Source organism: Lepidochelys kempii, chromosome 9 (genome assembly GCF_965140285.1).
Source record: "Lepidochelys kempii isolate rLepKem1 chromosome 9, rLepKem1.hap1, whole genome shotgun sequence".
NCBI classification, from domain to species: Eukaryota; Metazoa; Chordata; order Testudines; family Cheloniidae; genus Lepidochelys; species Lepidochelys kempii.
Genome location: NC_136388.1, coordinates 1,659,760 through 1,675,715, shown reverse-complemented (window position 1 = coordinate 1,675,715; position 15,956 = coordinate 1,659,760). Strand labels below are relative to the sequence as shown.

Below are 15,956 nucleotides of genomic sequence, written 5' to 3'. Positions count from 1 at the left end.
CCCTCCATCATAATTGAGGGAGGACTGGCCAAATCAGCCACCCTCGGCAGCAGCCTAGTTTGCTTACAGCTAGAGTTGTCCCTGCATACTGGAGATCTCCTCCAGCCAGTCACAAAACACATATTCGTTTCTAAAAATTGTAGATGATCATTTTTTAAACACAAAGGGTATTGCACCCAATGAGGTAATGCTTTTGGACTTCGTTATGACAGAACTATGAATTAATCACTGGACTGGGAAGTTGGTGGTTGCCTAGGGACTACTGCTCATGACTTGATTACATTTAATATGAGCAAACAGAGGACAGTCCGAACCAGTGATGTAAATATTTGGTGCTTCAAAAGGGCTAATTTCTCAAAGCTGAGGACAATAGAGCAAAATTGATTGCGAGGAAAATTTTAGATAGAAAAATGTGACGGAAAATTGGGAGTTCTTAAGGAAGTTTATTAGATGGGCAAAAAGTTATGATGCTACTATCAAGAAACATGACAACTTGGTTGAAAGCCCATCCTGGTTCAGTGACAAAGTACATCAGCAGTTCAAAATAAAAAAGCAACAAACAACAAATAGCAAATGAGGGAAGCAGATAGCAATTAATATAAATGAGAAGTTATGAAGTGCAGAAGATTGATAAGGGAAGCTAAAGATGTCAGGGAAAACTCTGTGGCTAAAACACTAGCAGCGCTAAGGACAATAAGGAGTTTTAGAAAATTAGCAACAAAAAAAAAATCCTAGCATTTGTACAGGCCTATTATTAAATGGAAATGGTAAAACTGTTAATAATGAAATGTATGCAGAAAAAGAAGTGCTAAATAATTTCTTCTGTTCTGTATTTGAGAAAGGAAGATGATGTTTCACATGAGGATGAAGAAGTACTTTCAAACGAAGGGGGATGTCAGACAATATCTATGAGAGAGAAATAATTTTAAATCAGCAGGTCTGGATAACTTGTACCAAAGAGTACTAAAAGATCTGGCTGAGAAGAATTCTGGCCCACTGATGTACATTTTTAACAAGTCTTTGAACACCAGGGAAATTCTAGAAGAGAGGAAGAATGCTAATGTTGTCTCAATATTCAAAAAGGACAAGTGGGATGATGCAGGTAATTACAGACTAGTTAGCCTGACATCAAACTCAGGTAAAATAATGGCAAAGCCGATATGGGATTCAACTGATAAAGAATTAAAGGATGGAAATATGATTTTAAAATTGGCACTATCAATAAAACACAACCTAAATGAATTAAGAAGTGGCTAACTGACAGATATTAAAAAGTAGTCATCAATGGGGAATCATTAGGGCCCTACCAAATTCACGGTCCATTTTGGTCAATTTCACAGTCATAGGACTTTTTTAAATCATAAATTTAATAATTTCAGCTATTTAAATCTGAAATTCAATAGGTGTTGTAATTTTAGGGGTCCTGACCCATAAAGGAGTTGGGGGTTAGGGGGGGTCACAAGATTATTGTAGGAGGGGTTGTGGTACTGCTACTCTCACCTTCTGCACTGCTGCTGACAGCGGCGCTGCCTTCAGAGCAGCTGGAGAGTGGCAGCCGCTGGCGGGGAGCCCAGCTCTGAAGGCAGCGCTGCCGCCAGCAGCAGCGCAGAAGGAAGGAGGGCACGGTACGGTGTTGCCACCCTGACTTCTGCGCTGCTGCCTGCAGAGCTGGGCCCTCGGTCAGTAGCCACCGCTCTCCAGCGGCCCAGCTCTGAAGGCAGCAGTACAGAAGTAAGGGTGGCATTACTGCGACCCCCACTACAATAACCTTGTGACCCCCTTCAACTCCCTTTTGGGTCAGGACCTGCAATTTGAGAAACGCTGGTCTTCCCTGTGACATCTGTATAGTATAGCGTAAAAGCACACAAAAGACCAGATTTCACTATCCAAGATGCGTTTTTCATGAATTTGGTAGGGTCCTAGGAATAATTATTAAATGGGATGTTTCTAGTGGGGCTCCAGAGGGATCAGTACTAGACCCAATTTTTTCAACATTTTCGTCAATGATCTGAAACTAAATATAAAATTACTGCTGATAAAATTTGCAGATGACACAAAGATTGGCAGAGTAGTATATAATAAGGACGGGACAGTCCTAGAGAGCAATCTGGGTCACTTGGTAAACTGGGCCCATTCAAATGAAACAGCTTTTAATGCAACCAAATACAAAGTTCTCTCTCTAGGAATAAGAAATACAGGCTATCTTTACAGAACGCAGCAACTCTAAAAGGATTTAGGGGACAAACAGCTGAGCATGAGCTGCCAGTGTGATACTGTGGAAGAAAGGACTGATATGATCCTTGGATGTATAAACAGGGGAGCAATAAGCAGGAGTAAGGAGGATATTTTACCTCTGTATATAGCATTGGTGAGACCAATACTGGAATATGGCGTACATTTATGGTGGCCACATTTTTAAAATGACGTTTAAAAAATTGAAGATGATGCAGAAAAGAGCCACAAAGATGATTCAAGAAAATGCTTTACAATGAGATATTTAAAGAGCACAATCTGTTTAGCTAATCAAAAAGAAGAGAGGTGACAATTACGGTGTGTAAGCACCTTTGGGGGAAAAAATACCAGGTATGAAAGGACTTTACACTAGTAGTGAATGGCAAGACAAGAGCCAATGGCTGGAAATGGAACCCAGACAAGCACAACGTAGAAGTTAGACACACATTTTTAACAGAGGATGATTAACCATTAAAACAAATTATCAAGGGAAGTGGTGGATTCTCCGTCTCTTGATCTCTTCAAATCAAGATTGAAGTAGTTCTGGAAGATATGCTTGAGCCAAACCCAATTTACTGGGCTCAATACAAGGGTAACTGGGTGAAATTTAATGTGATGTGTAGGAGGTCAGACTAGAGGATCTAATGGTCCCTTCCACTGTTAAACTATGAGTCACACTTGTGACCCAGCATAAGGATAGTGACACACACCCTAAAAAAAAATTAAATGTCAGAAGTCTGTGTTGAACATAGTTCACTGGTGCTGTACATTACGCTGAATTCAATAACAATGCTTAACTCAATTATTCACATTATTTCTTATTTTATTAATTATCTGTATTATGAAACTTTAAACTTTGTGGCCTTAACCTTGCCTGAAAATACATTAGAAATACAAACATAACTGTACTCCATCAGCATTTTATATAGGATGTACTTGTACCCCAGGAAAAGGCTACACGGAAAAAAACCCACTTGTTAATCTGAGCTACTTACCTCCACCAAGATGGATACAATTGCATTGATGATGATAATGACGAGAATTGTTATACGCCACTGATATGGTACACAAACTAGCTGCAAGACAAAGTTATCACAGGTGAACACTGTCCACTGTATGCATTGAGCAGTTACACACAAAAAATTGTGTATATAGGAAATAAAGCAAATTTGAAACAAGCTTGGTTGTAAACCTTGAATTCTAACTCCTATTTTATTACTTAAACACGACTCTTTGTGACAGGGCAGATAATGCTTATCTGCAGAGTGCACTAGGTAGCATTACCTCTCGTTCTGCAGTATCTTGTGGAGAAAGTGTTAAGGGTTTTAAACACACGTTTCTGTATGTAAGGGAGCAGTATGACTGCTCAGAGCTCCGGTACGAAACTGCAGAAAAACCTGAGTGTCTCTGGATTAAGTTTAGAAGTGTGAGCAACAAGAGTGATGTAGTGGTGGGAGTCTGCTATAGACCACCGGACCAGGGGGATGAGGTGGATGAGGCTTTCTTCCGGCAGCTCGCAGAAGCTACTAGATCGCACGCCCTGGTTCTCATGGGTGACTTTAATTTTCCTGTTTCAGAGGAACAGCCGTGTTAGTCTGTATTCGCAAAAAGAAAAGGAGTACTTGTGGCACCTTAGAGACTAACCAATTTATTTGAGCATGAGCTTTCGTGAGCTACAGCTCACTTCATCAGATGTTTACCGTGGAAACTGCAGCAGACTTTATATACACACAGAAATCATGAAACAATACCTCCTCCCACCCCACTGTCCTGCTGGTAATAGCTTATCTAAAGTGATCAACAGGTGGGCCATTTCCAGCACAAATCCAGGTTTTCTCACCCTCCACCCCCCCACACAAATTCACTCTCCTGCTGGTGCTAGCCCATCCAAAGTGACAACTCTTTACATAATCAAGTCGGGCTATTTCCTGCATAGATCAAGGTTTTCTCACATCCCCCCCACCCCCATACACACACAAACTCACTCTCCTGCTGGTAATAGCTCATCTAAACTGACCATTGCAATACAGCGGTGCACAGACAATCCAGGAAGTTTTTGGAAAGCATAGGGGACAATTTCCTGGTGCAAGTGCTAGAGGAGCCAACTAGGGGGGGCGCTTTTCTTGACCTGCTGCTCACAAACCGGGTAGAATTAGTGGGGGAAGCAAAAGTGGATGGGAATCTGGGAGGCAGTGACCATGAGTTGGTTGAGTTCAGGATCCTGATGCAGGGAAGAAAGGTAAGCAGCAGGATACGGACCCTGGACTTCAGGAAAGCAGACTTCGACTCCCTCAGGGAACGGATGGCCAGGATCCCCGGGGGACTAACTTGAAGGGGAAAGGAGTCCAGGAGAGCTGGCTGTATTTCAAGGAATCCCTGTTGAGGTTACAGGGACAAACCATCCCAATGAGTCGAAAGAATAGTAAATATGGCAGGCGACCAGCTTGGCTTAATGGTGAAATCCTAGCGGATCTTAAACATAAAAAAGAAGCTTACAAGAAGTGGAAGGTTGGACATATGACCAGGGAAGAGTATAAAAATATTGCTCGGGCATGTAGGAATGATATCAGGAGGGCCAAATCGCACCTGGAGCTGCAGCTAGCGAGAGATGTCAAGAGTAACAAGAAGGGTTTCTTCAGGTATGTTGGCAACAAGAAGAAAGCCAAGGAAAGTGTGGGCCCCTTACTGAATGAGGGAGGCAACCTAGTGACAGAGGATGTGGAAAAAGCTAATGTACTCAATGCTTTTTTTGCCTCTGTTTTCACTAACAAGGTCAGCTCCCAGACTGCTGCGCTGGGCATCACAAAATGGGGAAGAGATGGCCAGTCCTCTGTGGAGATAGAGGTGGTTAGGGACTATTTAGAAAAGCTGGATGTGCACAAGTCCATGGGGCCGGACGAGTTGCATCCGAGAGTGCTGAAGGAATTGGCGGCTGTGATTGCAGAGCCATTGGCCATTATCTTTGAAAACTCGTGGCGAACCGGGGAAGTCCCGGATGACTGGAAAAAGGCTAATGTAGTGCCAATCTTTAAAAAAGGGAAGAAGGAGGATCCTGGGAACTACAGGCCAGTCAGCCTCACCTCAGTCCCTGGAAAAATCATGGAGCAGGTCCTCAAAGAATCAATTCTGAAGCACTTGCATGAGAGGAAAGTGATCAGGAACAGCCAGCATGGATTCACCAAGGGAAGGTCATGCCTGACTAATCTAATCGCCTTTTATGATGAGATTACTGGTTCTGTGGATGAAGGGAAAGCAGTGGATGTATTGTTTCTTGACTTTAGCAAAGCTTTTGACACGGTCTCCCACAGTATTCTTGTCAGCAAGTTAAGGAAGTATGGGCTGGATGAATGCACTATAAGGTGGGTAGAAAGCTGGCTAGACTGTCGGGCTCAACGGGTAGTGATCAATGGCTCCATGTCTAGTTGGCAGCCGGTATCAAGTGGAGTGCCCCAAGGGTCGGTCTTGGGGCCGGTTTTGTTCAATATCTTCATAAATGATCTGGAGGATGGTGTGGATTGTACTCTCAGCAAATTTGCGGATGATACTAAACTGTGAGGAGTGGTAGATACGCTGGAGGGGAGGGATAGGATACAGAAGGACCTAGACAAATTGGAGGATTGGGCCAAAAGAAATCTGATGAGGTTCAATAAGGATAAGTGCAGGGTCCTGCACTTAGGACGGAAGAATCCAATGCACCGCTACAGACTAGGGACCGAATGGCTAGGCAGCAGTTCTGCGGACAAGGACCTAGGGGTGACAGTGGACGAGAAGCTGGATATGAGTCAGCAGTGTGCCCTTGTTGCCAAGAAGGCCAATGGCACTTTGGGATGTATAAGTAGGGGCATAGCGAGGAGATCGAGGGATGTGATCGTTCCCCTCTATTCGACATTGGTGAGGCCTCATCTGGAGTACAGTGTCCAGTTTTGGGCCCCACACTACAAGAAGGATGTGGATAAATTGGAGAGAGTCCAGCGAAGGGCAACAAAAATGATTAGGGGTCTAGAACACATGACTTATGAGGAGAGACTGAGGGAGCTGGGATTGTTTAGTCTGCAGAAGAGAAGAATGAGGGGGGATTTGATAGCTGCTTTCAACTACCTGAAAGGGGGTTCCAAAGAGGATGGCTCTAGACTGTTCTCAATGGTAGCAGATGACAGAACGAGGAGTAATGGTCTCAAGTTGCAGTGGGGAAGGTTTAGATTGGATATTAGGAAAAACTTTTTCACTAAGAGGGTGGTGAAACACTGGAATGCGTTACCTAGGGAGGTGGTAGAATCTCCTTCCTTAGAGGTTTTTAAGGTCAGGCTTGACAAAGCCCTGGCTGAGATGATTTAACTGGGAATTGGTCCTGCTTCGAGCAGGGGGTTGGACTAGATGACCTTCTGGGGTCCCTTCCAACCCTGATATTCTATGATTCTATGATTCTTCTGCATTAATTAGATCGAAAGGGATTTTTTTTTTTTAATAAAAATTTAAAAATGGAGAGACCAAATTTACATCTGGTTCTCATCTGACTCTATAGGTATATGCCAGATTTTCATTAGGCTAGCCTTCTGGTAGAATTTGAACTCTAACTTTCAATCTATCCAATGGGAACTTTAGATTGGAAGAGAAACCAGCCAACTTAGTTTATGAGGTATAAAGTGTATACACCTGCTTGTTGAATCTTACCTCAAGAAACCTGTCAATGGATTCAACTGGATACAACATGATGAATAATGTGAAGATATAAATAACTATCACAGATATAACAAACAGAACTGTAAAAAGAAAAAGAGAAATACAACTTTAAACATACTGTCACTCTTAGCTTTTGCATATATATCTTTTACAATAACCCCTAAACAATAGTTCACAAAATGTATTTTTCATCGGTAGACCATATACAAGTACATATTACATTGAACAGTTTTGGATTTCTCTCCTGTAAAATTATATTGCAATGATTTTATTGTATATGCAAAAAAGCCACCTTAAACATCTGGTTAATTCTCATTAATTTATAAAAACAATGCATCTTATGTGACACTTAACTTACAAGAAGTTTTCCCCTTTCACAACAGCAGAATATAAACCTCAAAGCACATTGCAATGGTGGATATAATCCTCATTTCACTGTAGTGTGCGTGCACACACGTGTATATATTACTTCATTAACTGTATATGTATATTTTTTCTCCATTAACCTTCTAAAACAATATATACCCATACACATAATTTTAGATAAATATAAAATGACTAAATTACAGGAGTTCAAATCAACCACTGCCCTAACAACAAAAAATTACAGATTTTAGATTACACTTCTTTGCTCTCCCAAGAAAAGACCATATTTAAAATGTAAGTTTTGAGGCCTATAATGCAGACCAGAATCTTTCAGAATTCTGAAAAACATTAAAGCACCTGAATCTAAATCTAAAAAATCTGATTGTGAGATTTCTAAACACATAAAACTATCTTAAGGATATTAGCAAGCAGATTTTAGTGTATGCAGCAAGCACACAGTCCCCACAGATTAAGAAGTGAAAAATGTTATTATTCCATGTCTTAAACAAAACAGCAGTGGAATGTAGGAGTTTTCTGCTACCAAAATCATTGAGTCAATAGAGAAACCTCATTCAATACAGTGGTAATGACTGTATTTAGGTGGTTTTCCCAGAGAGAGCATACCATTCACATTTCATGCATTTTACTTTGGAAAAAAAGTTAAAATTTGTAGCACGTGAGAATTTCTGCATTAACCTTCCCAAATTCCCAGAGGAAATCTTGACTATTCTATAATACTGCCCCATCTATTTTCACCTGAGAAACTATCCCCTCCCTCTTCTCTTGGGGGAACCCCACATTCTTGCAGCAGCAAATCTGTTACTGAAAAAGCAGCACAACTTGCACCTAAACAAATGTGCTAAGTGAACAAAACATGCCTCCTGTAATCTGGATTCTTACTTAGAAAAATACAGAGGAATTGTATATAATGAGAGGAGACTTACCATTTTTGTAGCAAGGCTGTCTAAAGGGCTTCCCTTTAGAAAAGACAATTGCCACTATGAGGTACTGAAAGCTGGAGATAAAGAACACTGTTGTGTTTTCATAGTTTTTGATATTGTGCTCATCGTGAAGAGTCTCATTCTCATGTTGCGAGGAACGGGTGTTTGTGGCTGCTGATAAGTTACATGCACTGCAATGCAGAAGCACATTCAACACGGAGTCAAAGTTGAGGATTACAGTAAGTTTCAGCCTTGTCTTTATTGTGAAAATAATTCCAGTATAAATGGCTACAGAGGTTATGGTGGGTGTATTTTAGACATTTTACAACAGTTGATGAAGTAGTTCAGAAAGGCCTTTGTGTCAGGCGGTGACTGAGGTCATGAACTGGGGTTTCTTTTGTGCCCCTTGAGTTCTGAATTCTTCTGTGTTTCCATTGTGTCAGCTAGTGATACAAATTGAATAGGACTTTTATTGTTCTACTGCCTGTAGAGGCTGCAGTAAGTGAATTTTACAAACTGAAAAATAAACGAAGCGAGACTGGTATAAATAACGGCCTGTAGCCGTTATTTATACGCCACTGACATGGTACACAAGCTAGCGGCAAGACGAAGTTATCACAGGTGAACACTGTCCACTGTATGCATTGAGCAGCTACACACAAAAAATTGTGTACATAGGAAATAAAGCAAGTTTGAAACAAGCTTCGTTGTAAACCTTGAATTCTAACTCCTATTTTATTACTTAAACACGACTCTTTGTGACAGGGCAGATAACGCTGCTGCTTCATAACAGGATGATAGAACTTCTCTATACAGAGCAGAAAAAGGTTGGATCTGAAAATTGCTCTGAAGTTCAGGGCTCCAGTGCAGACCCACTTCTACTAACATTAACAACTGGAAGTAATTGCTAAGACTCTATCTTAGCACATCAGACTATCATACAAAGATGATTACTTTCCCTTCCTTTCCACCCTCCACACAGTGATGTAAACGTTGATAGTCCATCTCTGATGGTCTCTTGTGGTCCCTCCAGCCATTCCTTATAAGGGGCTCATAGAACTCCCCCAGTACATTATCTTCAACCCTTAGAATATGGTACCGTAGTGTTCTACACGGTGGTACTGCAGCTCAGTGAAACTTCTTCTGTACTTCACCTCTAGCATCCCAATCCCATAACACATGCTTCACTAATCCTCCTACCCCGGACAAAATGAAGTCCATTAGGCCGCTTGCCCTGATGTAACTTCCTGAGCATGAGAAGATTATTCGTCTTCCTCCAAGAGGGCAAATCATCTCTCACTCTCTGCTCACCTTGCAGCATCCCCAACCCTTTGCCAATTCTTCCACACACCATATCCTGATCATCTGACATGACCCCACCTTTCCCTACTGGTCCCCACATGAATCTTACAGGCAGCAGGGAAGAGGGAGACCTCCAGTTCTGTGAAAGAGGCTGTCAGGGCAAGCTGAGGCCCACTCAAGGCAAGAATCCTGTTGTAGTTTGATTCCAAGAAATCAGAAGCCTTTTCTCCTTCCATGGCAAGGAAAACTGCCCATTAGCCAGTTGCCATGTGAAAGGCACCTTGGAATCTGCTAGTTACCAAAGGGCATTAAAATATTTATAAACCATTCCCCCTAATCAGTGTTACCATATTCTGTATTTACCAGTGTACAACTTACTCTGACGTTGTGGTCCAGGGCTCATACCAGGGTTGTTGTTTGACCCAAATAAATCCTATGGTTTGAAAACTCAGGCAGGTGATAATCTGAGACAGAACTGAGCAGAGAAGTTGACCTGAGATGAGACCTGAAGGTGGCCTTTGTGCAACAAGCTCCTTCCAAGCGGAATTTAAACTCACTGTATTGGGAGAAAGAAAATCAAGGAGTTTATAATCTGCACATTTCCAAGTATTATTTTGTTTAACTTCTATGGAATTAGGCTGTGTGTACGCTAGGAGGTCTGGGTATGATTCCCCTGCTCCCGTACCATACCACGCTAGCTCTCCTTGGGCTCGCAAGAGGATAAGTAGCCACGTTAGCACAAGTAGTAGCTGCCTAAAACCGGGGGGTAAGCACTTGGCCTGGTTCAGCCATGCCTCTGGGCTACCATGACTACACAGCTGTTTATACGCACACAGGCTGGATGAGAGCTAGTGCAAGTATGTGTATGCAACCGGGGACTCTCACCCCTACCTCGTAGCCTAGACAAAGCTTCAGAATGTTCTGCTTGAGACTTTCAGATATTTGCATTGTCCCAAATTGCTTTGGTGGTTCTGAGTCCTAGTAACGTGCATCAGTTTTGCACAAGGCAGCATCTCAATAGGCTGCTGCCACAGAGATGGAGAAAACCAGCCTCCCATTGGCTAACCCAGCCTTGTGGCACCCAGGGCAGCCAAGGAACAGGGGGCCAGAGTAGCAGCAGAGGTAGACCAGCCTTCCCATCTTCATGGCACCTGTAAAAATCAGCAGCAATTACAGGTTCCTGGTCTTTGTCTTGAGACAGTATACTTCAATTTCAAGAGCAATAATAATTCTGCTAAAATCCCCTGAGCTAATCACTATCTGCTTGCTTTACAAGTGTGGATAAATACATATGCCTACAGCACAAGTGAGACTGTAATCTCTTGTGCATAAAAAAAAATCCACTTGTGAAAATGTAAACAACAAAGTGTAATCGCACCATGATCTTTTGGATGAAATGAGCCGTAACTCTTTAAATAATGCCTACTCGCTATTGGTCAAATTTCAGCCTCACTGTACTGCCAAAAGCTGCATTCATGACATCATGACTGCTAATCAACTCTGTGTGGTGACACAACATCACATACCTGAGCTCACTCCGATTTAGTGCAATACTTCAGCATTAGATTTTCTAATTCATACACTGTTTTGGGGATTATTCCCACGGTTTGTTCACCCTTTTCTCCTACATTCCCTTAAGGAGCGACCGACGTAAGTGGCATCTCTCTCTCGTGGGATAGGAAGGGAAGGAGAGAAGGAGGTTCCTGTGCCCCTTGCCTGCTGGTGTGTGTCAGGTGGGAGGCAGGGTGGGGGGGAGGAAGGTCAGTCCCTTCTCCTACCCATCCCCAGTGCGCAGAGACTGGGAGAACATCTGACAATGAAACAGTAACTACTGAACGAAAGCAGAAATCACACAAAAAAAGCACAAGGGCCACAAGAGACCTGTGGCTGCCCAAGGACAACCAGGAAAATACTTACTGGCATGGCAGACATAACTAACAATGTACATTTAGACCATTTACATGAACAATGGTATTTAAAACAAGAAGTAACAGGTTTTTTACCTTCGGGGTTTTTTTAAATAACCCCATCTCCCTCCTATACTATAGCTACATGCAGAACTGTAGAAGAAAGATGCAGGGGGACACCTGTCAGAAATGTGTGTACTTTATCATTTAGTTGACTCATACTTTTGAGATGGAGCCTTTACAGCTACCAAACCACAAGTCATATTGATGGTTAATAGGAATATTTAACAAGATGCTAAAAAGTATGTGCCTGAGACACACATTTGCTCTTTTTTCCTAGTTAATTAAACAGCTGATTGCTAATCAAGCAAAGCATGAGAAGTAATTCAGCACAATACTCACTGGTAAAGACAACCACCAAAATGATTGCCAGATCGATGAAAAGAAACTGGAAATCTCCTAAATTACTCAGGATCTATACAGAAAACACAAGGACAATATTACTCATTTTACAGCTTTTTAAAAAAATTCATCTACATGAATACTTGCACCGAAACTTTATAAACAATGGGTGAGTGTCCAAAGACTGTGGGAGTCAGGAGTACTGTGCACAGAATCAAACCCTGTGGTACCAATGTACTGTATGACACTAAAGCATGCAGATTCACATCAATTTCTAGGTAGTTTTTAAGTGTAAGTTGTTCTTTGGCCAAATGAGTAGATTACAATGCTGCCTACACCCAGCAAACAAAGGCTATCTTAAACCCTGAAGTTCCCCAAGGGTTCTATACCAGAAAATCCCAATAATTTAATCACATAGCATATGGCTCAAAAGCTGCCACTCCAAAACTCCCTTACTACTAACTGGTATTCTGAATTAAAGATACAGAGGTGAATTAGCCAACAGTTAAAGTGGAAGGAATTTCCACTGAGGGCCTTTAAATTAGGTCATTTCTGCCAAAATACACCCAACCCATTTTCTTCCCCACAACTCAGTATCTTCCAGTTGCTCTGTCTCCAGTTGTATGTCATTACTGACGTGCCATTTTGTTTACAGTACCATTCCTTTAGTAGTTGTTGATACCATGGCATGGTAACCAATGGAAAAACAGGTCTTCATTCTACACGTTCTGTTAGATTTTAGTATTTTATTGCTCTCTCTGGGTACATACCTCCATCACAGCAGTTCTGAGAGCCGTTATAACCTGATTTTGGTTTTTTTGCCTTTAACAAACAGAAAATGTTACCACAGTATACCTTATACTAACTACTGAGAAGGACATGAAATACTGTCAGGTTTCAGAGTAACAGCCGTATTAGTCTGTATTCGCAAAAAGAAAAGGAGGACTTGTGGCACCTTAGAGACTAACCAATTTATCTGAGCATAAGCTTTCGTGAGCTACAGCTCACTTCATCGATGAAGTGAGCTGTAGCTCACGAAAGCTTATGCTCAGATAAATTGGTTAGTCTCTAAGGTGCCACTAGTACTCCTTTGCTTTTTATGAAATACTGTGAATACCGTGGTAAAGTTAGCTAGTCATCAAAGGCAAAACTGTAATATTTTTCGATGACCATTATATACATTATCTAGAGAACAAAGACACGATGAATCTTACCATAATCACCAAGCTCCCAAAGAAATTGACAGTACATTAATTTGCACCAGCCAGAGGTTAATTTGCTTATCTTAAGCCCTTTGAATTATATTTAATAATGTTTCAAGTGCTATATTGTCAAATACTCACAGAATATAGTAGGGTAACGCTGAAATACTGGATAATGCTGTACAAAGCCATAAACTTAAATACGCAAAAGGAAGTTATTAAAGCAGCACGGCCTTCCCTGTAAAAACAAATACATCCACATAACTAAAGCCATTTAAGCCAACAATTATAGCCTGGTTAGCAAAAAGATAGCTAGCACTGAACAGAATAGCCAACGCAGTGAGATATTTTCAGCTAAAGATAGAAAGGTCAGAAACATGAAAAGAAACTGAAAAGAAAAAAAAGGGGAGGAGGGGGGTGAGAATACATTTGCTAGCTGATCACAATTGTGAACAAGCCATCTACAGAGAATCACCACATTTTGATGCTGTTTAATTTTAAAAAGGTTTACTGGAAAACCAATCAATAAATTAAAATGCACCTCTCTTCTAGGGTGGCACCTTTTTACTCAACAGACACGCTCTCTGGGAGCACCCAGAATCCCATCTGCTGACTTCGGGGACACACATTACTTCTGGGTAAAGCCCTGGCTGGGATGATTTGATTGGGGATTGGTCCTGCTTTGAGCAGGGGGTTGGACTAGATGACCTCCTGAGGTCCCTTCCAACCCTGATATTCTATGATTCTGGTTTCAGAGTAGCAGCCATGTTAGTCTGTATTCCCAAAAAGAAAAGGAGGACTTGTGGCACCTTAGAGACTAACAAATTTATTTGAGCGTAAGCTTTCGTCCGATGAAGTGAGCTGTAGCTCACGAAAGCTTACGCTCAAATAAATGTGTTAATCTCTAAGGTGCCACAAGTACTCCCTTTCTTTTTACATTACTTCTGAGCACTTATCACAGACCTGCACAGCTGCAGTAGACCGAACCGGGTTCTATTCTGGCTTGTGCATCGGGAAAGTTGTTAGCCAAGCTCCAGTTACTGGGACAAAAATCAGTTCTCAGCATCTCCATTTGAAACTTCAATGGGTTTCCCCCAAAGTTATCGCTAAGGGCAGAAGTTGCCAGAAGAATTTTTAGTGCTGGTGATTATGCACAAGCAGGAAAGAACATTGCTTGCCTCTCAGACCCCAGGTTAAGTTTGCAGGGACTGACAACACCTAGAAAGAGACACCTTTATAAATGTAAACAGAGTAAATCTGGTCCAGCAATCATTGAGACAAACATGAAACCCCAAGTGCCTCCTTTACTGTCACTCTTCGGAGCAGAACTGCACTTCAGGGCATGAACAAAATCTGTGGCACAAACCACAGCTTTTTCAGTCCTGAATGGTCTCTCTCCAAGAGCACAGATATTAGAATTGTTGTTAAAGCTGCCCGTAAACTCCAAAAAATTAGTCCTGATTTCTAATGGCAGAAAATCAATTAATTCTTAGGACATTTAATATACCTTCAGACTACTTTGGATGGCTAAAGGCTCACTCACAACTTTAAGGAAGAAATTAATTTTACATGGACAAAAATTGGGATAAAAACATATGGGATCATTCTGTGGAAATACAATACATTACTCCCAGAGTGCCTTTACTAAAAGCGAAAAACATTACGGGTTATGTCTGATCCTCAGGATCCAAACTGGGCCCCTCTCATATCAAACAGCAAGTTAAACTGTGTATGGAGAAAAACAAGCACACACTGCTTTGATTTCATATTGCTGGCATGTAGGATATTGCAAGGCACACCGTGCTCTATCAACCACATCTACTTATGCAAAACAGTTTGTTGAAAATTCTGAGGTGTGTTACCTGATAAGGTTTGGCACACAGGAAATACTAGAGGTTCTGGAGGTGAATGGTGATGCCACAGAAGCCTCAAGTTCAGACAGTGATATACCACCATGGGCCTTCTTCAGTGCCTGCCAGTTATCATGAGGATAGTTAGAGATTTTTTAATAATCTTTTAGCTTTACAATTCACAATAATGTGACAATAACTCCTTAAACAAAATAGAAGTGTACTTACACCACAGTCATTTGCACCATCTCCACACATGCCAACATAGTAACTATAAAAACCAGACAAGTGTCAGCATTCTACTTCATTCCATAACTGTAATACTTAACTCCAATTATACTGAACACTTTTATACAACCTTACGCTTTCCAAGTGCTGTACGGACTTTAACAAATCCTCAGGATAGCAGATTATTACTATTATCATTATGTAGATAGGGAAACTGAGGCAGAAAAGTTAAGTGACTTGCCCCAGGTCAAGAAGCAAGCTATGGACAATGCCATAGCCAGGATTAAAACTCAGAAGTTTGCGACCACCTTTCCCATACTTCATCTACTGCACCATGCTGCCTCTAGAGCTTGGGTAAGGTGCATCTTGCAATATTTTATTACATATTTTTTCAACAAATTATTTCTAAGGTATCAGATGGAAACTATCACTAAAACTAGAAAAACCTACATCAGGGGAAAAAAAATACAGTGGCAAAAGTAAACCAGCCATTTGGCTAATCCCCTTTAAAAAACAAAGAAAAAGTAGGGGCCAATTTGACGGGACATGAATGATGGAACACGCAGAATTCATCCCATAAATATTTACTTGTTTAATAAGATCCTCAGTTAATTTCTACTGAACAGTTCATCCTAAACCAAGTAACAAGATTTTTGATTATGCCTCAGAAACACACTGGTCAATTTAGGCTAAATTGATGCGGTGCCAAATTAAATCCTTCCGTTGCAACCTCCTGAAAAAGCAGCTATTTAAAAAAACTGTGTTTCACAGTCCTCCGAAAAATGACACTATTTTGGAAACAGCCCTATTAACGGTCCGATTAGCCAACTAAGATTTCATAGTCTA

The 15,956-nt window shown here is 41.3% G+C and overlaps 1 protein-coding gene across 8 annotated transcripts in view; it reads right to left on the bottom strand.

The window, feature by feature from the left end:
* Window positions 1–15,956, bottom strand: part of ATP13A3 (ATPase 13A3) — a 137,119-nt gene that overhangs the window by 8,863 nt on the left and 112,300 nt on the right. For all 8 annotated transcript variants that reach the window (XM_078854341.1, XM_073358999.2, XM_073358995.2 and 5 more), the window contains 8 exons: window positions 15,111–15,153; window positions 14,895–15,004; window positions 13,174–13,270; window positions 11,831–11,903; window positions 9,900–10,077; window positions 8,223–8,410; window positions 6,904–6,992; window positions 3,228–3,308 (listed from right to left, as the gene is read on the bottom strand). In XM_078854341.1, the coding sequence (XP_078710467.1) occupies window positions 3,228–3,308; window positions 6,904–6,992; window positions 8,223–8,410; window positions 9,900–10,077; window positions 11,831–11,903; window positions 13,174–13,270; window positions 14,895–15,004; window positions 15,111–15,153 (859 nt within the window). The remainder of the gene's footprint in view (window positions 1–3,227; window positions 3,309–6,903; window positions 6,993–8,222; window positions 8,411–9,899; window positions 10,078–11,830; window positions 11,904–13,173; window positions 13,271–14,894; window positions 15,005–15,110; window positions 15,154–15,956) is intronic.